We start from the raw sequence: 24,887 nt of genomic DNA on the forward strand, positions 1-24,887 counted from the left end.
ACAGCGATCAGAAAAACGATCGCTTATTAGGCTGGGTTCACACTGGAGCGATGCGGGAACGCCACGAATCTGCGGCGGGTTCCCGCATCGCATGCCTCCCGGCGGCAGTTCACACTGCCCTATGCGAACTGCTGGGAGTGTCAGTGAAATGTTAATGACACCCCCAGATCAGTTCGCATATCGCAGTGCGATCTGCAAACTCGGATCGCATGGTGTGAACACCCATGCGATCCGATTCTGCTGCGGACCAAAAAAAGGATCCCGTGCGAATTTGCGGCGGGTGCGGCGCGAATTCAGTATGGCTGAACTCGAATCGCACAGAGATCGGATGTGATTTGCACTGCAGTGCGGTGCGAATCACATCCGTTCTCATAAACCGCTGCAATGTGAACCCAGCCTTAGTGACACTGGCGACGGGGGGTGATCACGGGGTTAAACCTTTATTGGGGGGGTTAGGGGGGTACCCTAGAGCTAAAGGGGGCTAACCCTAACTGCCCTAACAGTTATTACAGTCACAAATGACACCAATGAAAAAAAAAAAATGCTATTGGTGTCACTGTGACTGGGGGGGCAGGGGTGATTGGGGGGGGGTGATCGGGGGGTGAAGGGGGGGTGTGAGTGTGCCTGGCATGTTCTACTGTGAAGTGTCGTGTTGGTGCAACTCACCGATCCTCTCTCCTCGGTGCCGGAACGAAAAATACCGACACGGAGGAGAGATTACATCACTTCCTCTCCTGTGTTTACATTACAGGAGAGGAAGTGATGTCACGCCTCACTTCCATTCGTCAGGAGCGATCGAGAGGGGGTGGCCATGAATGAATGGCCGCCCCCTCATCCCGGATCGCTTCTGAACGAAAACCGACTGCCGCTGGCACCGGGGGGCCCGATCGGGCCCCCCACCCGCGGGAAGGCAGGGACGTACATGTACGCCCATATGCCTGCCCGTGCCATTCTGTCGACGTACATCGTCGTGCGGCGGTCGGCAAGTGGTTAAGTTCAGCTAATCTTTCTTTTATAGCTGAGCTCCTCCATGCCTCTTATCGGTTTGGTTACTCTTCTCTGCACTTTCTCTAGTTCCCTGATTATCCTTTTTGTGAACTGGTGCCCAAATATGAACTGTGTATTCCATATGAGGTCATATTAATGATTTGTGCAGGGGTAAAATAACTCTCTCTGGAGTCTATACCTCTCAGTACAAGAGAGGGTTTGTTGACAGATTTAATCACTACATTTTAGATAAAAAATAAGTTAGCCAAAAATATCACATGTTGACTGAGATGTGTAATAAAGATCAGAGTATATTCAGCAGGCAATGACATGTTAAAGGAGTTGCAGTCTTCAGGAAGATTAGATGTGTCATACTGATACCTCATTCTGTGCTCATGATTTGTGGCCCTCAAGCAGTATAAGAAGTTAAACTAAATGACTAGTTGATTATATCTGTACCATCATAATTTTGAAATGGAATATTTCAGAATACATTTAATATTCCATTTCTCAAGGAGAACATATTGTAAACTCTAGATGTTAAGATTAGGTTACTCAAGCGCTGTAATTATTTTAAAGTGCAATAAGTACAGGCCCTTAACACAATATGGCTCTTTCTTTTCAGTCTTACCTGAACTACAGTGTCAGCTTCATTTCTGTATATGTTGATTAGCTCTTCATATGCCCTTCCCCTTCTGTTAGATGAAGTTTTTACAATTACTTTTGTGGAAACATATCTTTAAAATGGAGCTCCACCCAAAAGGGTAAGCTCCACTTGTTTGCACCCTTTCCCCCTCCACTGCCACATTTGGCACTTTTTTGGGGGGAGGGACTTGGTTTTGACAGGTACCCGCTCCCACTTCCTTGTAAGAGGGCTACATGGCGATCAATGTCTGGCCCCTCCTCCTCCCAGACCCCCCCCCCACTGCCTTCTGGGACGTGTGTGTGTGTGTGTGTGTGTGTGTGTGTGTGTCTCAGAATATATGTGAAAGTATGAGGGAAAAACACTGCGCTACCACAATGAAAACAGCAGCTACCACTCTAACAAACAAAGTCAAACAAAATATGAAAAAAACAGTGTAGTGCTAAAATTATATAAACAATTCATGTGCATACAAAAAAGATACATGTGTCTCAGAAGCCTGCGGAACCATTCAAACCGTGCAGCGCGACTCATGCATGTGCAGTAGAAAACCGGCTTTGAACCCTGAAGGCTTTACTAAGAGTTTACTTGCAATGTCGGTGCCTGCGCCCAAAGCTGATGGACGAATTGACTTGGGGTGCCGATATTGCAGGATTCTTGAACAGGTAAGTGTCATTATATTAAAAGTTGGCAGCTACAGTATTTGTAGCTGCTGACTTTTAAGATTTTTTTTTCCCCAGACTGGAACTCCGCTTTAACCACTTCAGATCCGCGCTATTGCCAAATGACGGCATTAGCGCGGACCTACATTTCCAGGACTACGTCTATTGACGTCGTCCTGGTTACGAGCGGCCTGCGCGCCCCCTGTGATCGGCGAGTCCGTGAGACTCGCCTGATCACCGATCCGTGTAAGGGGTCGATCCCGACCCCTTATCACGTGATCAGCTGTCAGCCAATGACAGCTGATCATGTGATAGAACGGAGCCGGTAATCGGCTATTATTCCTCCTCGCGCTGACAGCGCGAGGAGAGAAAAAAAAAGCCGATCACCGGCGGCCGTGATCGGGACATCAGTCCCAATCACGGCCATCAATACAAGGGACCACCTGCCACCTGCCTGTGCCCACCTGCCTCCCGCAGTGCCATCCTGAAGTAAAATAAAAGAAAAAGTAAGTGCCCCCCGTCAGTGCCCCCTGTCAGTGCCCATAGTGCCCACAGTGCCACCCCACAGTGCCACCCACAGTGCCACCCAATCTGCCTCAAAGGTGCTGCACCCCAGTGCCGCCCATCAGTGCCCAGCAGTGCCGCCCATCAGTGCCCAGCAGTGCCGCCCATCAGTGCCCAGCAGTGCCACCTATCAGTGCCCATCAGTCCCATCTATCTGTGGTACCTATCAGTGCCCATCCGTGCCACCCATCCGTGCCACTTATCCGTGCCACCCATCCGTGCCATCTTATCTGTGCCCATCTTTGCCCATCAGTGCCGCCTTATCTGTGCCCATCGGTGCCGCCTTATCTGTGCCTATTAGTGCCGCCTTAACTATGCCTATCAGTGCCCACCAGTGCAGCCCATCAGTGCCCACCAATGCAGCCCATCAGTGCCCACCAATGCAGCCCATCAGTGCCCACCAATGCAGCCTATCAGTGCCGCCTAATCAGCGCACTTCAATGAAGGAGAAAAATGACCCGTTTGCAAAATTTTATAACAAACTATTAAAACATGATTTTTTTTTTTTGCATCTTTTTTTGTTTGTTTAGCAAAAAATAAAACTCCGAGCTGTAACTAAATACCACCAAAAGAAAGCTCTATTTGTGGGAAAAAAATAATAAAAATTTCATTTGGGTACAGTGTTGTATGCCCGCGCAATTGTCACTCAAAGTGCATCAGCGCTGAAAGCTGAAAATTGGTCTGGGACTGAGGGGGGTTTAAGTGCCCAGTAAGCAAGTGGTTAAATAGTATTACATTAATTTACTGGAAAATTCTTCTGCTAAAAAAAGAACTAGAAATCATAGGACCCCATAGCAAAATGTTGTATGGGCCCCCCCCCCTGCAAACAGCCGCCCTAGTATCAATGCAGTGTGACCAGTGCCCCATGCAGCCTGGCCTGCCTGTGCCCCATACAGCATGACCTGTGCAGAGGAAGAGGCAAGCCTCCCGGATCAGCAGAGTGGGATTGCCCGCTGTAATAGCTTTAATTTGAATTTCCGGTCTTCCTGGGGCTCATCGTCACATAGCCCCACCTCTTGGCCCGACGCCTTTGATGACGTCGCACGTCCTGCATTGGACCGGCGTTCTGTCTATCAAAGGCGCTGGGCAAAGAGGTGGAGCTATGTGACGTGATCCCTGGGAACACTGGAAGTTCTAATGAAAGCCATTACAAGGGGCAATTCTGCTCTCTGCTGATACGGACAGCTTGCCTCTTCCTCTCCTCTCTCTTCCCCTGGCTAGGAGACTGTGCCGGCGGTGCTCTCATCCTCATCGGGCCTCACTCGGCTGCGGGGCCCCATAGCGCCCGCGTGAGTCGCTATGGCAGTAGTTCCGCCCCTGACCACAATGTAGTTATGCAGAGCTGTAAAGGTTCAGGTAGTAAGCTCAGAAATGTAGTGTGTTGTAACAACAAGCAGAGCTTTCTTTTTTAATAACACAGGATCATTGTTCACTGGTCGCATGACACAAATTGATACATTCCTACCAGTCGTGTCTTAAAGGGAAGGTGCACCTGCTGTAATCGCAGCACCAGTATTGTAAGATGAGAAAATGTGCACTGAACATTTAGGGCTGATGCACACAGGACATTTTTAAAGCTGCTTTTTTTTAACTGCTTCTAAACTCCCCTCCATGTTAGCCTATGTGTCCATGCACACATAAACTGGCAGAGGCATTTGGAGGTATAAGTGTTTGGGGGCAATAGAAAAAAAACTACAGCCTGTGCGTTCAGGAGCAGAGGCTGTTGAGCTTAGTTTTATTTTTATTTATTTTTAAATTTTTTTAACATGTCAAAATCAATGGTTCCCCATGAGAGCCAATTGATTTTGAATAGAAGTCACACCAGAAGTCTGATCATAATGATCCAACTAGCAATGCGATTTGAGCACTGAGGATCTTGAAGAGGAACCCCACACCAAAATGAAAAAAAAAAAAACGGTGTCGGGTCCCCCTCCAAGATCCATACCAGACCCTTCAGTCTGGTATGGATTTTAAGGGGAACCCCCACACCAGAATAAAAAAAATGGCATGCACCTTGTCCCCATGTTGATGGGGACAAGGGCCTCTTCCGGACAACCCTGACCGTTGCTTGTCGGGGTCTGCAGGCAGGGGGCTTATCGGAATCTTAAAGCCCCCTTTAACAAGGGGTCCCCCAGATCCGGCCCCCCACCCTATGTGAATGAATACCCCTACTCATTCAACCAAAAAAAGTGTAAAAAATGAAAACAGTAAAGCAGCTCCGGCGTCTCTTCTCATTCCGATTTCTTCTTCCTCCGGCGATGTCATCATCCTCCGGGTCTTCTCCTGCTGATGTCTTCTCCTGCTGCTGCATCTCCTCTCTCCACTGTCTTCTCCCGCTGCTGGCTCTCCTCTCTCCATTGTCTCCTGCTGCTGCCGGGTCTCCTCTCCGCTGTCTTATCCCTATACCATGTCTCCTCTCTCCGCTGTCTTATCCCTCTGCCGGGTCTCCTCTCTCCACTGTCTTCTCCCTCTGTCTTTCCTCTGATGTTCTCTCGTCGCTTGCGGTGTAATGCTAGGGCCGCCGTGTACCAATACTTATATAGCTAAGGGGCGAGGCCATCCGCCGACGTCATCTGGAGGCTATGCCCTTTGTGATATCACTGTTCCATCATGCCCCGGGTGGTAACGTCACAAGGGGTGGAGCCTCCAGATGACATCACCAGGTGACCCTGCCCCTTGGCTATATAAGTATTGGTAAATGGCGGCCCTAGCATTACACCGGGAGAGAGCATCAACAGAACATTGGAGGAAGAACAAAAGGAGAAGACAGCGGAGAGAGGAGACACAGCAGTGAGAGAAAACAGTGGAGAGAAAGGAGACCTGGAAGTGGGAGTAGATAGCGGAAAGAGAGGGCATGGGTAGGGCTACATTGTACCCCCATATGCATTCACATAGGGTGGGGGGCCCCCTTATTAAATGGGGTTTCCATATCCCGATAAGCCCACCGGCCGCAGACCCCCGGCAACTAACGTCCGGGGTGGTTTGTTTCAGGTCCGAATTCAGCCAAAAATTTGGAGAGAATTCAAACCTGAATTGGTGAACATTGACGCACCAGACCCCCTGCTGTGACCATATCCACACAATAGTGTGAACCCAGCCTTACCCAATCGCAAAAATAGTAAATTATATCTGCAAGTTCAAAGCCTAAATTTTTTTTTTCAATGCCATCTGTGTGGGGTAGCCTGTCCCATTTCTTTTTGTCAGGTGATAATGGACCCCCTTTTGTTTACCTATTTATAATGGAGAGTTTTCCACTGCTGGCTCCTGACTGGCTGTCAAATACAGAAATTAAAAACACTATGTAGTTCTTTACAGACATAGGACTTGAAAGGTTGATTCATGAAACATGACTCAAATGAAGAATAGAAATGAAACAGTCCCTAGGTGTCAGATCCACATAGCTTTTCCTGCATAGCTTTTAAAATTCAGTATCTTGTTTCACTTGCTGAAAATATTACTTTAATTAAAATGCCAGGGAAAAGTACATTCAGATCAGAAATTACATTTACATTATATACTTTATATGACGACTGCATGGAGAAGAGGCAGACGTGTTCTAATTAGGATATAAACGAAATTTCCCTTTTTAGTCAGCACACATTTTGAGTTAGCATTGCATTGTTAACCATAAAGCATTTTTTTATTCTGACTTGCACATTTTTTACATGCTTGTGATGAGTTTGCTTTTCACAAATTTGGCCTATTTTTTATTTGTAGGAGTTTATGAGGATGATTGGAAATGATAAACAAGGACAGATGATTGTATTTCATTTGATCGAGTTACTAAAGAACAATGGGAGACTGCCACAACCAGAGGGCTGCCCTAATGAGGTATTGCATATTTGTAGTATGGATTGTTGCTGTTTGGAAAAAATGTTAATACTAAACTTTTGTAGGACAATGTTTGGAATCTTGCTGTTGGGATGGTTCAGTGTGCATGTACACGGTATACTACAACACTTCACTGCCAAAGAAGGCTGCAGTTTTATCACATATTAGTTTATGGGTAGAGATAATTGGATATTTCTATGGCTAACATGGTACAGCACTGTAATGCCACGTGGTACATTTTTATAGTATATAATATTCCCTTAAAACTCCTGTACTTTAAAAGAGAATCTCTTTGACACCAAGATGAATTTTTCTAACCCAATAACATTTTATTACCACACTCTACTTTTAGAAGCTACCCTAGTAAGAATGTTTTTCATTCAATGAGGTATGGGTATTGAGAAAAGGTTTTTTTGCTAACCCCTGCCCTCTGACTTTAGACTCCTCACACTTTTACACAATGGTAAAATCTTCTGAATGGGGACACTGGGCCACAATAAAAAGCTGAAAGATTATCTAGTCCTTCCAACTTTAATAAAAGCTGGGGAAAAAAATTCTACAGTTGGGCCGCATGGTTACAAATGCTCTTTCAGAAGCCAATTAATCATAAGTGGAGATAACAAGACTGTCCCCGTTGGAAGATTTCCCCTCTATCACTGTGTAGCCAGGAGCTGGATACCTACCTATTCCTGCAATCAGAAGACACTGTGTGGCATTGTTTCAGGGGTAGCTGTTTACCTCTAGTGTTCCAGTGTGGGATGTCCTGTTGTGTTTTTTTTTTTAATCAGATAAGACCGAGCAAAGCATCTTGCGACATGTAGTCCATTTGGATAGGATTCGCCTTCTGGCTGTATTATGTGAAACTACAACTACCAGCTGGCTGATGAAGGGCAGACCGCTGGGAGGGACTATAAGAGGGAAGGCTTGGGACCGGTGTTCTGCCGTATAGTGTCCGGCCATGAAATGGTGTCCGCCCCGTACTGCGCATGCGTAGCTTCGTAAAATCTCCGAGATTGAACGGTGCCTGCGCCTTGAATGGAGGTGGTAGCCCCACCATCCAAGCGGACATAGGGTTGTGAATATTAGAGGGCCCCTCGTGGGTGAGCTTTGCTCGCCACGCTTCGGGCTCAGCCTCGCTGCGCTCGGCTCTTTTTTTATTCCTACTCTATGTCCACTTGGATGGTGGGGCTAGAACCTGGACTCACGGCGCAGGCGCCGTTCATCCTCGGCAATTTTCGGAATCTGTTTTGCTGTGTACTGCGCATGCGCAGTACGCAGTGGACACTATCGGATGGAGGACGTTATATGACAAGACACCGGCATGGATCTGCATGCAGGGAATCTGTTACAGGGTGAGCTGCATCTGAGTTGCGGCCTGCTCTGGCGGAGCTACCCAGCGGATATCTGGAAGGACATCTGCGGACAGTTCCCCTTCACTGTCCGGCGGATTCATTTGAGCCGCTTGCGGCGGAGGCCAGATGTCATTGCTTGAGCCACAGAGTCCTGAGAAATCATCATCCTCATCATCATCTTCTGTTCCAGTTTGGTGAGCGGGCGATAGCCCAGTCTTAGACACTGTATATAGACATTATTGTCTCCTGCACTCATTACCAACTTAAGTTCAAGGATATGTTCCAGCATATCAGACACTAAATACAGACATCTTTGCCATCCTTTGGTCTGCTGTTGCTTGTAGTTCCACAGAACATCTTTGTCAGTGATCACTGTGAATTCAATTACAGCTCTTATTTGCACATGAATATTGTCTGTTGGTTATACACCATCTATTGCAGGGATGTCCAAACTTTTTTCAAAGAGGGCCAGATTTGATGAACTGAACATGCGCGAGGGCCGACCATTTTGTCTGACATTCTTTGAACAATTAAAATTCGGTCTAAGCGTGTCCATCCGAGCACTAATACACGGCCCAACAAGAATTCTCTTGCCTTTGTGGCTGTGTGTGGTGAATAGATGAACTCAAGTGTATCATTTGGATACACCGTATTTATTGACGTATAACACGCACCTTCACTTTAAGAGGGAAGCTTCAGGAAAAAAAAACTTAAAATTTTAAATAAAGAACTGTGAAGCAAAACAAGGGTCAGTGTCTATCTGCAGACCCACAATTGCTAGGAATGCAGCGCTCACCATTGCTAGGAATGCAGCGCTCACCATTGCTAGGAATGCAGCGCTCACCATTGCTAGGAATGCAGCGCTCACCATTGCTAGGAATGCAGCGCCCACCATTGCTAGGAATGCAGCGCCCACCATTGCTAGGAATGCAGCGCCCACCATTGCCAGGGAATTCACCCACCATTGCCAGGGAATTCACCCACCATTGCCGGGAATTCACTCACCATTGCTGGGAATTCACTCACCATTGCCGGGAATGCAGCCACCATTACCAGGGATTCACTCACCATTGCCGGGAATGCAGCCACCATTGCCAGGAATTTCACCCACCATTGCCAGGGATTCACCCACCAATGCCAGGAATTCACTCACCATTGCCGGGAATGCAGCCACCATTGCCGGGAATGCAGCCACCATTGCCAGGAATTTCACCCACCATTGCCAGGGATTCACCCACCAATGCCAGGAATTCACTCACCATTGCCGGGAATGCTGCCACCATTACCAGGGATTCACTCACCATTGCCGGGAATGCAGCCACCATTGCCAGGAATTTCACCCACCATTGCCAGGGATTCACCCACCAATGCCAGGAATTCACTCACCATTGCCGGGAATGCAGCCACCATTGCCGGGAATGCAGCCACCATTGCCGGGAATGCAGCCACCATTGCCGGGAATGCAGCCACCATTGCCGGGAATGCAGCCACCATTGCCGGGAATGCAGCCACCATTGCCGGGAATGCAGCCACCATTGCCAGGAATTTCACCCACCATTGCTAGGAATTCACTCACCATTGCTAGGAATGCAGCGCCCACCATTGCCAGGGATGCACCCACTACTGCCAGGGAATTCACCCACCATTGCCAGGGAATTCACTCACCATTGCCAGGGAATTCACTCACCATTGCCGGGAATGCTGCCACCATTGCCGGGAATGCTGCCACCATTGCCGGGAATGCTGCCACCATTGCCGGGAATGCTGCCACCATTGCCGGGAATGCTGCCACCATTGCCGGGAATGCTGCCACCATTGCCGGGAATGCAGCCACCATTGCCAGGGAATTCACTCACCATTGCCAGGGAATTCACTCACCATTGCCAGGGAATTCACTCACCATTGCCAGGGAATTCACTCACCATTGCCGGGAATGCAGCCACCATTGCCGGGAATGCAGCCACCATTGCCGGGAATGCAGCCACCATTGCCGGGAATGCAGCCACCATTGCCGGGAATGCAGCCACCATTGCCGGGAATGCAGCCACCATTGCCGGGAAATGCAGCCACCATTGCCGGGAAATGCAGCCACCATTGCCGGGAAATGCTGCCACCATTGCCGGGGAATGCTGCCACCATTGCCGGGAATGCTGCCACCATTGCCGGGAATGCTGCCACCATTGCCGGGAATGCTGCCACCATTGCCGGGAATGCTGCCACCATTGCCAGGAATGCAGCCACCATTGCCAGGTATTTCACCCACCATTGCCGGGAATGCAGCCACCATTGCCAGGGATTCACCCGCCATTGCTAGGAATTCACTCACCATTGCTGGGAATGCAGCCACCATTGCCGGGAATGCAGGCACCATTGCCAGGAATGCACCCACCAATGCCAGAAATTCACTCGCCATTGCCGGGAATGCTGCCACCTTTGCCGGGAATGCTGCCACCTTTGCCGGGAATGCTGCCACCATTGCCGGGAATTTCACCCACCATTGCCAGGAATTTCACCCACCATTGCCAGAAATTCACTCGCCATTGCCGGGAATGCTGCCACCATTGCCAGGAATTTCACCCACCATTGCCAGGAATTTCACCCACCATTGCCAGGAATTTCACCCACCATTGCCAGGAATGCAGCCAACATTGCTAGGAATTCACTCACCATTGCCAGGAATGCAGCTACCATTACCATCAGTGCAGCCATGGAGGGCAGGACGAACGCCAAAGACATCTTACAGGCGAATCTCCTGTTTACACAACGGCCTCTTTAAGAGAAAGTCCCGCCTCCTTTGATGGACAGCACAGTCATCCAATGGCAGAGACGGGACTTCCTATTACAGCTGCCGTGTAAACAGGAAATTCTCCTCCTGTGTGCACAGCACTCGTCCCGCCTCCTCCCTCTGAGGCAGCCGGACTATATATCTTTTGTGGCCCCGGCGCTGGGAGATCGCCGGGGGCCACAAAAGATATATGTGTTTAAACAACCAGGCGGGCCGTTCAAAACCAGACCGCGGGCCGGACTTTGGACATGCCTGATCTATTGGATCGGCTATTTTGCTTTACCATTCAATATTTCTTGCATGCAATTAAAAACCTAAGAGCTAGGTGAATATTTACCGAATTGCCACACAGCAACACCGGACTACTTTCACCTTCCTCCCCGCTTCAGGGATTTGTTTTGCTGAAGCTTGTAAAGCTGCAGATCACCAGGAACACTCTCTAATGCCGGCCATACACGGTTCGAATTTCGAAAGAATTTTCTTTCGAAAATCGGATCTAAGAATTTTCGTATGAATTTCGCACCATTAGTGGGCTGCAGCAACAGCCGATTTTCGTTCAGAAATAAAATTTGAGGAATCGGACATGTTGGAAATTTTTAGAAAAACGAACGATTTTCTAATCAATGATGGGAGAATCGTGCGAGAAACGTAATAAGAAAAGAAAATGTACGGAGATGAAAGAAAATATACGGAAATAAAAGAAAATTTACGGAGAGAAAAGAAGATTCCCAGCCAAGAAAATTCTTTTCTGTAGCAACATGAGGTGAAATTGAAGGCTAGGTCGGCCGAATTTCGAAAATCAATGGTGGCATCATCGGATCACAAAAAAAAACGAATTTTCTGATTTTGAAAAGAAAATTTGTTCGAAATTCGACCATGTATTGCCTGCATAAGAGCAGGTTAAATTGTAATACAGTTACTGTTTGCTAGAGTTGTACTTGTTTATCTACTGTGTTTGTCCATTTATGTGTGAAGAAGCAGTAGAGAGGGGTCTGACACTGAGTCATTCCTCTGCTCTCCTGTAGCCTATTCACATAGACATTTTATGCACTTATTTGAGTATAGAAATTATAGTGTTCAATGTTGAATGTTTGAATGTTCATCTCATTGAGTAAACGATTACTGGTCTAACCAATTCTGGTCTATTTTCTTATTGCTGTTGTTATCTAGTGGGAAAAAAATGTTTGAACCCAGAGTGTCAGAGGTGGCAGATCACGGGGGGTCATCATGAGGTCAGGGCAACCAGAGGGGTACTAATTTATTAAGAGGGCAGCACTCCAACTTTTCTCGAGGTCAACCCAAAATGTGGGATTTTCATTTACTTTCATGTTTACTAAACATGACAAAGAGGACGTATCTTATTATTGGGGGCACAGACCGCAGTAAAAAAAGCTAATGTGTTCTAATCCCTCTCCACTCTGTTCAAAAATAAAAAGGTTTGTCTTTAGTTATAATTAAAAAATTTTATTCCATAGAAAACATTGCAACCACAGCATTTTCTTTTGTATTAAGTAATTAACCAGATGAGTAACAGACTGGAGTTTTTTCCAGATTGAATCTTAATTGAGGTTTATTAACCACTTCGCATCCAGGCCAATTCTGACACTCCGCTCCTACATGTAAAAATAATCATACATAGAACCCCCAAACATTATATATGTTTTTTAGCAGACACCCTAGAGAATACAATTGCGGTCATTGCAATTTTTTATCTTGCACCGTATTTGCGCAGTAATTTTTCAAACACTTTAAAAAAAATAAAAAAAACTGTTTCATGCTTTAGAAAAACAAAACCGTAAAGTTAGCCCAATTTTTTTGCAAAATGTGAAAGATGAAGTTACGCCGAGTAAATAGATACCTAACATGTCATGCTTCAAGATTGCACACGCTTGTGGAATGGGAAAAATCCCCATAGGCGACACTTTAAATTTTTTTTGCTGGTTACATGTTTTAAGTTACAGAGGAGGTCTAGGGTTAGAATTATTGCTCTCACGCTAATGTTCACGGCCCTCACATGTGTGGTTTGAACACAGTTTTCATATGTGGGCGGGACTTAGGTATGCGTTCGCTTTTGCGTGCGAGCCCACGGGGACAGGGGCGCTTTAAAATGTATTTATTTTTATTGTTAATTTTACTTAATTTTTATTTTGACATTTTAATTTTTTTTTTTTTTTTTGATCACTTTTATTCCTATTACAAGCAATGTAAACATACCTTGTAATAGGAATATGACATGACAGGACCTCTTTACAGTGAGATATGGGGTCAATAAGACCCCACATCTCACCTCTAGGCTGAAAAGCCTAAAATCAAAAAAAAAAGAAAAAGAAAAACGATCCTGGCTTCCCAGCCGAGGCAGCACCGTTTTTTTGAATGCAGAGACCAGGCGTGACGTCATAACATCACGCCCGGCCTCCGAAGATCATAGAGACTCCGGCAACCATCTGGTCCGCTGGATATCTCTATGATGGACATCCCAGGCCAACGGATCCTGTCTCTGGCTCACCGATCGCTGCGGTGAGTCGGTAGAAGCACGGGAGGGGGGCGACATCCCCTTTCGCTGCCCATAAGAATGATCAAGCGGCGGAACAGTCGCTATGATCATTCTTATGGTGTAGGGAATCGTCGGCTGAAAATTACGATATCTGAATGATGCCTGTAGCCTCTGGCGTCATTCAGATATACCACCGCAAATTTGAGGCTGTCATATGACGGCCTGCCGACGTCAAGTGGTTAAGATGTCCTTGGAGTCTGTATAATAAATATGGGAACTTTTGCATGCCAAACTTAACTTTGTGGCATACTAGGGATATCCAAAATCGCCTACCTAAGGGCCTTAGTGGGTGCATGCTGTAATTAAATGTTTTCTGTGCTTTTGTCTCAAGCCTAGTTTTTATCCACACTCCATTTGTGTGTATCCACATACAGTGCCTTGAAAAAGTATTCATACCCCTTGAAAGTTTCCACGTTTTGTCATGTTATAACCAAAAGCGTAAATGTATTTTATTGGGATTTTATGTGATAGACCAACACAAAGTGGCACATAATTGTGAAGTGGAAGGAAAATTCAATTATTTTTTTTACAAATAACTATGTGAAAAAAACTAAACTGACAGGCCGGCAATGAGAGCATTATTCGGAGAAGCAGCCAAAGTGGCACATGGTAACTCTGGAGGAGCTGCAGAGATCCACAGCTCAGGTTGGAGAATCTGTCCACAGGACAACTATTAGTCATGCACACCACAAATCTGGCCTTTATAGAAGAGTGGCAAGAAGAAAGCCATTGTTTGAAAGAAAGCCGTAAGAAGTCCTGTTTGCAGTTTGCAAGAAGCCATGTGGGGGACACAGCAAGACCAAAATGTTACTTTTTTGCCTAAAAGCAAAACGCTATGTGTGGAAAACTAACACTGCACATCACCCTGAACACACCATTCCCACTCTGAAACATGGTAGTGGCAGCATCATGTTGTGGGGATGGTTTTCTTCAGCAGGGACAAGGAAGCTGGTCAGAGTTGATGGGAAGTTCGATGGTACAAAATACAGGGCAATCTTAGAAGAAAATCTGTTAGAGTCTGAAAAAGACTTGAGACTGGGGTGGAGGTTCACTTTCCAGCGGGACAACGCCTAAACTCACAGCCAGAGCTACAGTGGAATGGTTTAGATCAAAGCATATTCATGTGTTAGAATGGCCCAGTCAAAGTCCAGACCTAAATCAAATTGAGAATCTGTGGCAAGACTCGAAAATTGTTGTTCACAGATGCTCTCCATCCAATCTGACAGAGCTTCAGCTATTTTGCAAAGAATGATGGGCAAAAATGTCACTCTCTAGATGTTCAAAGCTGATAAGAGACATACCCAAAAAGACTTGCAGCTGTAATTGCAGCAAAAGGTGGTTCTACAAAGTATTAACTCAGGGGGACTGAATACAAATGTACGCCACACTTTTCCCATAGTTATTTGTAAAAAAAAAAAAAAAATGTTATCATTTTCCTTCCACTTCACAATTATGTGCCCTGTAAAGGGGTATGAATACTTTTTCAAGGCACTGTATCTATGTCAGTGCTGTGGAATTTCTCTAGAAATTGTAATGCCCCCTTTTTATAGATTACTTTTTTTTTGGGGGTAAATTCTATTTATTGCTTTTAAACAGTTATACAGCAATACAGTGTAGCAGAACTTTTTTCAAATCTTGCAAGGCAATACCATAATGTGCTAGTATGCGATGCTGAGTGAGTGGCCAGAGAAGCCGCAATGACATCACTCCTGCGCATGCGCACAGTAGCCGCCGTTCACGGCACAGGGCTCTGAAGGAACAGCGCGGTATGCCGTTCCTTCAGAGCACATGCGCCAGTGACATCACCGGCTGCATGAAAATTAAATATCTCCTAAACGGTGCAGGTTTAAGAGATATTTACTGTACCTAAAGGTAAGCCTTTTTACTATAGGCTTACCTATAGGTAAATCATGCATAGGAGTTTACTCCCACTTTAATAAACCATCAAACATAGTTGCAGATTGAGATAGGAGAAATCAGTAGTGCTCCTTTCCAGCAATAAAGGAGCCAGTACACAGGTAGAATCACAGGGCAATATTACAAACAAACAAAATATGGTAGCCCGAAAATCAACGGCAGGACTAATGGTGAACCAGGCAGATTAACATAGGCAGAAAATCATGTGGCCATATCAGGGCTTTCAACCCACACTGATCAAACTTTATCAAATTTGTTGCGGCACCCCCTGCTCTTGTAGGTGGCCTAAGGACCAGTTCATACCAAGATGCGTTCCGGGTGCTTTTCTGCATGCACGTTTTTGGTGCGTTTTGATTCAGTCCAGTGCATTTTTTCATCCTTTTTTTCTTAACCTAAAATAAGAACGTGCATTTTTGGTGCATTTAGGTGCGCTTCAGTGTGTTTTCGATGCGTTTTACAGCGTTCCAGTACAGTCCAGTGCAGAAAAAGTGCAGCATGCTCTACGTTTTTTTTCTCGATTCCACTGGAGCAGGCTTCACTACTTTCCATGCATTTTTGATTTAGAAAAAAATGCACTGAACTGCATGTGGTGTGAACTGGCCCTCGTACAATAGGAGAATAGCTGAATTTACCAAAGATTTCCAATTGTTTCAAGTTGGTGACTTCCATTTTTGTACAATCATTTTCCTAGTGTGAAACAATAACACTTTGAGCAGTGTTCTAGATGATTTTCTTGGGTCTAAGGATTCAGTGAGTCCTAAGAAGACCATACAACATATCTTGGGGCACTTGAATAGTTGTTACAACAGAAATAAATGGGACATGGGACCATTAATGCCCTATTTCAGGACACACCCAAAACACAGGCAGAAAATCTGTGTTTGGACAAGAGCATCTCCAGCACACAGCATTTTGATCAGCATATTATTTCTGCCAGGAGTAAGGTCATTTCTGTGCACAATTTTAAACTGTAGCAATCTATCCCTGTGGAGTTTAAATTACTAAACCTGTACTCTCACATATCATCCCAGTCATCATTGTCCAATATAAGCATGTCCGCAGTCCATGCTTTCCTTCATTTAATGATACCATTGAAGGGCAGAAATAGCAGAGCCTTGTATAACACTGAGTGGGCCCCAGACAACCTGTCCCCTCGCAGCATGGTCTCCAGACCTGTGGACACTAAACAAAAGGAGGCCAAGTCAAACTGAGAGAGGCAAGCATGCCAAAGCTGGAGGCATATAAAAGAAATACCAATTCTGTTAAGTGTACCAGACGTTTCATTTGTCAAGAGGGAAATTTGCCTGCAATAAACACATTTTTAAGGGTCTTATTACCTCTGGATGCCCAGAGAACAGGGTCTTGGAGTTGGATGAGGTAACGGAGAATGCATAATATTCCATAATGGAGTGTGAGGGGACCAGTGGTTAGGGGAGGATGAAGAAAGCACTTGGGTCTTGTCCAACGCCCGAATGGTTGCCTTCATAATAAGTGGATATGGTGTGGTACACCCTTGTTATAACAGGGATTGTAGTGCTTCTCTTTTTATGGATTCTTTATTTACAGTTTTTATCAAAGCCCCCACACAATATAGAACCACTCAGTATATTTAAATTGGACCTTTTTTTTTTCTTACTTTTTCAGATCTACCAATTCATGACAGAATGCTGGAACAATGCTATCAACCTGCGTCCTTCCTTTAAAGAGCTCACTGTAAAAGTTGAAAGAATCAGAGAGTCTATGGGAGCATGAGTATAGCACAATTTGCTGGAAAAATGCATGGACCTACTGTATTATGGCGGACAGAATGAGATACGACATATGGCAAATCTGTCTGGGATGTGCAGGTCATGCTAGCTTTTGCAATGAAGAGTGCAAAAATGGCTTGTACAATCTCTGCAGACTCAATTGTACTTTGGATAAGAAAGCAAACTTTATTTTTTTTTCTTAATGGAGGCATCACCTTTACTTTGCATGTGGTTGGACTGTAAAACCATGGAATTCATGCAACAAGGACACTGCCATGTTTAGTCAGTGCAGCAAGGTTGCATCTTCATCATGTTTGAAGAATTTAAGATGTGTTTTTGTATTTTTGTCATGAAATGCACAGAATATTTGTACAGTTGGCAACAAACTTTACATGTAGTTTCACCTTTTTTCTAAGGGCTTATGTTAAACCTAAAACATGTTCCTTGGTTGAATTTAGCTCATATTGAACATATTGATGTGTGTGTCTGTGTGTATGTATGTGTATAATAAATATATATATATATATATATATATATATATATATATATATATAATTATAAAATAGTTTTGTATACATGGAACAGAATAAGAGATTTAATTATCTTTGAAAGAAATAGTGAGATATACATATAAAAGTTACCCTTTTCTTAGCTTTGTGTCCTGCTCAAATGGCATAACACACTGGGCATTCGGCATTATTTTTGTAGTCCAATAAGTGCTTTTTTTTCGAGATTTAAAACCGGAGACACCTACGGTTCTAAAATATATTTTATTTTATGCTTTTAAACCCTACTGAAAGTGGTTTTAGCCATGTATTCAGTGGTCTCCCTTTTACACTTGTCCCATGAATTAAAAAATTTAGTTAAAATTTTTGAAAAGGAGAATTGATATTGTGGCTGTCAAGGGTTTATGTTGGTAGGCACTTGCACTGCATATTGCTGACACTGCACTGTCATTGGGTAGCTGACTTTTTATTACTAGGTAAGCTTTGTTAAAGTGTTACCAAATCCATTAAATCTCTCATATTTTGAAAATTTATATGACAATAAAATCAATCCAGGGTTGATCACATGGAGATTAATCTAAGTACCTCCTTTTACTCCGCGGTCATGTAATGCCCTTAACTTGCGCTACACCACACTGTATGATGCGTGGGAGGAGCAAGCAGTAAACTCCCCCACAGTCTGCATATGTCACTGTCAACTTCCATCCCTTTTCCCATGGCTGCTCAGTGCTGGTTTTGTGGTCATCTGATTTAAAAATAAAATCAAATTTTATATAAACCCATGCAGTAAACAATGTTAAAAGCATTTTTGCTTAGATAGATACAAAAAAAAATCTAGAATAATAATTTTGTCATAGTTGGAGGTGTAGTTTGTGCAGATTGGTAGTTATCTCTGAAATAAAACTGGTAAGGAGGCTCCCTGTAGGAGCTGCTGCCAATCGCAATCTGGGAGCCGCCCCACATGCTTCTGCAGGCAGATCCTGGTGTAAAGAAAAGTTATATCAATCACCCTCCCGGCTCCACACTCCAATCAATGTCTGCTTGTTATCATGTGGGTGGATAGCGGGGAAGGAGGGGTAAAAGATGTCATACAAACAGTTGGAACTACTCTGTAAGATGAATAACAAAGTCATGTGGGGCGGCTTGGGGAGAAAATGAGGAAGTGAAAATTTCCATAAAGGCAAATGGCGAAGCATGCGCACTTCAAGTGGCAACACAGCAATCAGAGATGGGGGAAGTCTATTGAAAAAGAAGTATCAACCGGGTATTTACAACAAATGAAAATATACATATTTGAAAGCTTCAGCAGACAGGTAGCAGACATCTTTTTATACTATAAAGCACAAAGAAAATATTTGAGTTTAATCACTTGACCCCCAGGCAAATTTTTACATTAAAATGGTGGGTGTTGCAATTTTTTTGTCGCATGTTATTTGGGCAGAAGCTTTTCAAATGCAAACGTTTTGGTGTAAAATACACTTTAATAGATTTTAGTGAATACAAACACAATATATTACCCAGGTAGTTAGTAAAACCTAAATGATGTTACGCTGAGCATTTAGATCCCAAACATGTTATGATTTAAAATTGCGCACATATGTGGAATTGTGGCAAACATTAACGTTTGTTTGCAATGATACGTTAAATTATCCATAGGCAACTATTTAAAATCCTTTAGAGGTTACTAGTTTAGAATAACATAGGTTTGGCCCTAGAATTATTGCTCTTGCTCTTGACATTTGCAGTGATACCTCACATGGGTGGTGCATTTACCGTTTACATATGCATGCGGGACCTGCGTTCACATTTACGTGGGGTCAGGGGCACTTAAAAATGTTTTATTTTATTATTTATTTTATTTAAAAAAAAAAATTTACACTGTCCATGTTGTGTTTTTTTTTTTTTTATCAACTTTACTGCTAGTGATAAACTACATCCCTTGTGATAGCATGAGCTGTGAAAGGTCCTCTTTTTGGACAGATCTGGGGTCTATGAGACCCCAGTTCTTTCCTCTGGCCTCCAAAGCTGCCGAGCAAACTGAGATTGGTTGCTGTACATGCCAGTAATGGCTTATCAACAAATAAGCTTGAAGTGATGAAATTGGCATCCCTTCTGGTTTCTGATGCCACACAGTGGGAGAAACAATATCTGTTCTTGGTGTATGCAAGAAAGAGAATGCTGCTGGTCAGATTGGTCTTGGGCTTCCCAATGGGACAAGAAAGGTGTGGCCAAGAAGGGGAGGACCCCCCTTCCGCTGCCTGTAAAAGTGATGTAGCGATGCATAGTCACTATATCGCTTTTACATGAATCTCCGGCTGAAAAAAACAGTACCTGTATCATGCTTGTAGCTTCAACCATAATCCTGGTATAACCACCTCAATATGAGACGGTATATACCAAGGTATTGAGGTGGGTAATGAAGAATTTCAGGTAAAGCATAAATGGGCCAGTGCATTGAGAGCACGTTTTCACCCCCCTGGGCAACATCAGACTCTTTGTAGATCCCTGTTCACCTGACATTTGTTCTGTGCATGTTAGGTGAAATCCTTCATAGATGGCACGCTAGGCAGAGTTGTTGGAAGTCTTTAAAATGGGCATTATTCCAGTTACCCAAATAAATAACCCCATGGGCCTCTGGTGTTGATCCAGATCTATACATAAGTCAAATTGTCATTATTCTTTCTGAAGTGACCATACTAGGCAAGAGTGCCCCACTTCATTAGGTCTAATTGAATTTGTGTATACAAAAAGGGTAAAAATTATTTTGTGTAAGCATTTGCTTTTTTAGAGCGATTTTTGATTCACCCAATTGCTAAAGATCCGTATTGTATAATCTGGTCCCAAAAAGAAGCCGCAAAAAAAATGACTAGTCACGAGTATTGCCTGTGGTCTCCCTGCAGCTGATCTTTTCTTCATTACTGATCTATCATGACTTGTTCTGCACTGTGTCTGTGTGTGAAGATTGCTCTCTTGGTAGAGGAGCAAGGCATTCATTCATCATGTTAGTGTGTTACTTGATGGCTAGTGAGGTAATTGTTAGGAAGCAGCAGAAATGGTAAAGAAAGCCCAGATACACAGAATGAAGCAGGGGGGTGCTTGCAGTACAGGTCCTTTAAGTACAGCTACGTTTTCATTAAGCCTATAGGAAAAAGTGATCTTACTTCACATCTCCTAACTAGTAGCCAGAGATGGCAGGGCCTTAGATGATATCCCACTGCAGATAAGAGGCTGGAGGAACAGGAGTGTCTAGACACAGTCTAATGTCAGGAACTGAACTGCTGTATTTTAGTATACATTCAGGGCAAAAAGGTAGAAGGTATTTTGCCTAGGCAAAATTAGTCTGCATAATTCTATATTCTTCATAAGCTGTCCTAACTGATTTTCTATCCCTTCTCTTCTCTATCCAAAACCAAAAAACTTGCTTGTTGTAAAATGACATTTAAAAGGCCTTTTCACTCAGCACTTTGCTATACAAAATTTCAACGTTGGATTTTGGTATGAGATGAATATCTGTTTTGTAAGATGATCTTAAAATTATGTGTCTGTTAAAACTAGGTTACGTTAAAGAAAAAGTGAGTTTTGCTATATTCGCTATTAAATCTTAAAACCTATATCATATAATGAAGAAGCCAGTCATTAATAACATTACTAATCTTGCCATAATCTGTGCTTGGAACCACCTGCAGCGTCATGAATGCATGGTGACCTGGGTAGGCAGTAAATGGCAAAAAATGTGGGCACAGTTGGGTCTGGGGAGCACATTTTGTTTTATAGGGTTTTAGCCCTAAATGAGAACTGGCGAGGGTCTTTTTCTTAGAACCCCTTCCATTCAGCTGTTTGCAGAGTTTAAACCGCAGCACAGAAATCTGCTCTGACCTAATTCCATGCTGTTCCTGGTCAGTTGTACTACAAAACAACAACAAACCATAAATGTGTATAGTTTTCAATCTGCTGCTGTTAATCTGTCAATCTGTTTGGTAGGTCAGTTACAAAGATGTGTAAAGTGTTCAGTGTGCATGTAGGTGGTGCTCAAGTCTTTCAGAAGGAGATACCATACATTACCTGACTTTCTCAGAACATATTCTACCATCACTGAAAGTATAATCAGCTATTTGCTCACTATCAATTGTTAGATTGCATTTGGCCCCAGCTGTTGGGCGTAAATAACCAGTATTTTAAGCAAAACTTATTATTATTTTTTTTATTTGAACGCACATTGTAGAGAAAAAGTGCAAGTCCGGTGCAGTTACTAGGCTGGCTGTCAAATATTCTGTTTTTCTTCTCTTGTATTGTATAAAGTAGCAGTGCCCTTCATCCTCCAAATTTCCAAACCAGCAGTGAGTTTGTAAAACAGTAAACCTTGCTGAACAATGTTTCCAGTGACTGTAAAATTAGGATATAGTCATAATAATTTACCCTGTACAAACCTGCATGTGTTGATATTTGGCCTACAGCCCAGCATGGGGAGCCTAAACTTTTCTGACTGATCCAGCTGTTTGTTGAACAATGGAAACAGCGGGTTGATTTACTAAAAGCAAATAGACTGTGCACCTTGCACATGCCGTTGCTGCAGAGCTTAGACCCCTTTCACACTGAGGCGCTTTTTCAGGCCCTTTTATGCTAAAAAAAGAAAAAAAAAAGCTCCTGAAAACTGCTTCCCATTAATATCAATGGATGCTTTCACACAGGGGCAGGGCAGTGGCGAAAAAAAGTCCTGCAAGCAGCATCTTTGGAGCCCTTAAAGTGTCTCAAAAATGCCTCTGTCCATTGAATTAAATGGGAAGCGCTTCAAAAGTGCCTGAAAAATGCATGAAAAGCGATGCAAAATTGTTCTTTTGTGTCACGTGACTGTAAACAAATCGCATCAATAACACCGCAAAAGCAATTGAAAAGTGCTGCAAAAAACGCCTGATGTTTTATGTTCAGTTTTCGAGTGCTTCAATGTGAAAGGGGTCTTGGGGAATGAGGTAAAGCTCTACTGATTCCATCATCCAATCATATGCAAGCAAGAATTCATTTTTTTTTTTTTTTTTTTAGAATTTTCCTTGCATGTGATTGGGTATTTGTTTGTAAAGTGAAGCTTTACTACGTTTACTAGGTTCTGGAGCAACTGCACTTGCACAGTCTATTTGCTTTTAGTAAATCAACCCCAGTGTGACCTGATTTTCTATTCTTTCTGAATGATGGCCAAGCAGGTGACAATACAATAAAGAACTGCACCAGTTACAAATTAGGTCTAAAACAAATACTGGACACATTTAGGTGAAAGAGTAACCTTTTTCTATACAAAAGTAAAAATGAAAAGCACAAAAAGATAATCAGATTATCTGAAGGGTTCCTAACAAAATGTTTCCAAAAGGCTGATTCCACACATTTTAGTAGCAGGTATATAACAGTGGGACTTTCTTATTAAATAATTAAATCAATATTTTTTTTCCTTGGAAAATATTCTGACAGTTTCACTGTTTTTGTAGGAAGCTGCCCTGATATGTTTACAATATTTCAACATAATAAATAAAAATACAACAAATCATTTTTTTTTAATTTACAAAAAAATGATTCATGTCATTGTAAACCTGGTCTATTTTTTTTTCCAGTAGATGGTGAGATAGGTAGTGAAAAATCAGTCTCTGATCTTAATAAATAGGCCCCTATATGTCTTTTCCCCTCCCCATCCTGAAGGGCATTTACTTGAGCAGTAGTTGCGTGAAAACAACAGTACACATCAATATATTCATGTATATTGATATAATTACCTCAAAATATTGTTGATATTTTATTTAAATAGAATTTACAATTGTCAGTGCCAGTATGAAAGTCTTTAGCAGACTTCTTTTGTTTTTATATTTGTCTTTAGATTGCCACAAATACTGATTTGGCAGTCATTTCTTTTCTTGCATCACATTTATCTATATGCTGTGTAAATATATTACCATTTTTATTGCTACCCAATATTATTGTATATATCTCAAAACTCTGTACTTTTTTTTTTTGTTTGTTTTGTTTTTGGATTTGTGCAAGTAACTTGTTTTCCCATGCGTCCTCAGACTTGCTACTGTTTGAAATTTTAAGTGAGAGAGCAACTTAACTGTAAAGCATTGTATAAAAATGGATTGTTAAATATATTTTGTGTTGTGTAAAATAACTCAGGGATTTGTAGATATTTATACATAATTTCAGATCTTCCAAAGGCAAAAGTAAAAAAAATATATATATATGAATAACCTGTTTGGTTTATGAATATTACACTTTGCTAAATGAAGTGGGGAATTTTTACTTACTAGACCTACGTGAATTTTTTTTTTTTTCCTGGACAAAAAGACTGCAGTTCTGATTTTATTTTTATTATATCAATACTAACGAAGCAGAAGTGTTGATGGCTTTTTTTTTTTCTTTTCTTTTTTTTAATAAAATGTTAAGTATGCCATGTATGCCTTTCTAAATAAAGCTTAGGCAACCTGTAGCTCTGCAACTTTTCAAAAGTACATCTTCCGACATGCTTTGTTTGCTATCAAAATACACAGCTTGCCTATTGCTTTTCTGAATGTTAATGACTGGCAGTCACCTCATAGGAAAATGTGTAAATCATGCTTGTTAAGATGTATATATTTTACATTTTATAGGTGTGAAAATATAAAAAAGTTTTTCATTTATTAAAAACATGTTAAGGATTTTGTTTTACATGTGTCGTCTTTGTAAATGCTGCTTGAGAAAAAAATTACTATCACTGTTATTTTACATTTCTATAGGTTGATCAGTTAAACTACTGTTTAGATGTTGCTATATACAGTATATCCACAAGGTGGCACTCTGCACAAGGAAAGTTCACCTTTTTTTTCCCCTACACTAGTCTATCTTTATTCTTCCTTCCCTAATATTACAGTGGGTAAAATGATTTGATCCCCTGAAAATGTTGTAAGTTTGCCCACTTACAAAGAAATGAAGAGTCTATAATTTTTATCATAGTTTTTTTTTTTTTTAATGGAAACAGAATATCAACCAAAAAGCCAGAAAAAAACATGTTACAAGTGTTATTGATTTGCAGTTCCATGAGTAAATTAAAATAAAGTATTTGATCCCCAAGTAAAGCATGACTTAGTACTTAGTGGAGAAACCCTTGTTGGCAAGCACAGAGGTAAAACATTTCTTTAGTTGGTTACCAGGTTTGCATACATCTCAGGAGGGATTTTGGTCCACTCTTCTTTACAGATCTTCTCTAAATCCTTAAGGTTTCTTGGCTGTCTCTTGGCAAATCAGTTTCAGCTCCCTCCATACATGTTCTATAGGATTAAGGTTTGGAAACTGGCTAGGCCAATCCATGACCTTAATTTGCTGCTT

General features: G+C 42.8%; 1 protein-coding gene across 1 annotated transcript in view; it reads left to right on the forward strand.

Annotated features, from left to right (window-relative positions):
• The window catches only part of JAK2 (Janus kinase 2), a 338,166-nt gene extending 313,946 nt beyond the window's left edge, over window positions 1-24,220 (forward strand). The window contains exons 23-24 of the mRNA XM_077475037.1: window positions 6,574-6,687; window positions 16,940-24,220. Of these exons, the coding sequence (XP_077331163.1) occupies window positions 6,574-6,687; window positions 16,940-17,047 (222 nt within the window). The 3' untranslated portion in view covers window positions 17,048-24,220. The remainder of the gene's footprint in view (window positions 1-6,573; window positions 6,688-16,939) is intronic.
• The last annotated feature ends 667 nt before the right edge of the window (window positions 24,221-24,887 follow it).

The sequence above is a fragment of the Lithobates pipiens genome, unplaced genomic scaffold, assembly GCF_037356315.1.
Source record: "Lithobates pipiens isolate NorthernLeopardFrog02 unplaced genomic scaffold, aLitPip1_a1.2 Scaffold_13, whole genome shotgun sequence".
In the NCBI taxonomy this organism is placed as follows: Eukaryota; Metazoa; Chordata; class Amphibia; order Anura; family Ranidae; genus Lithobates; species Lithobates pipiens.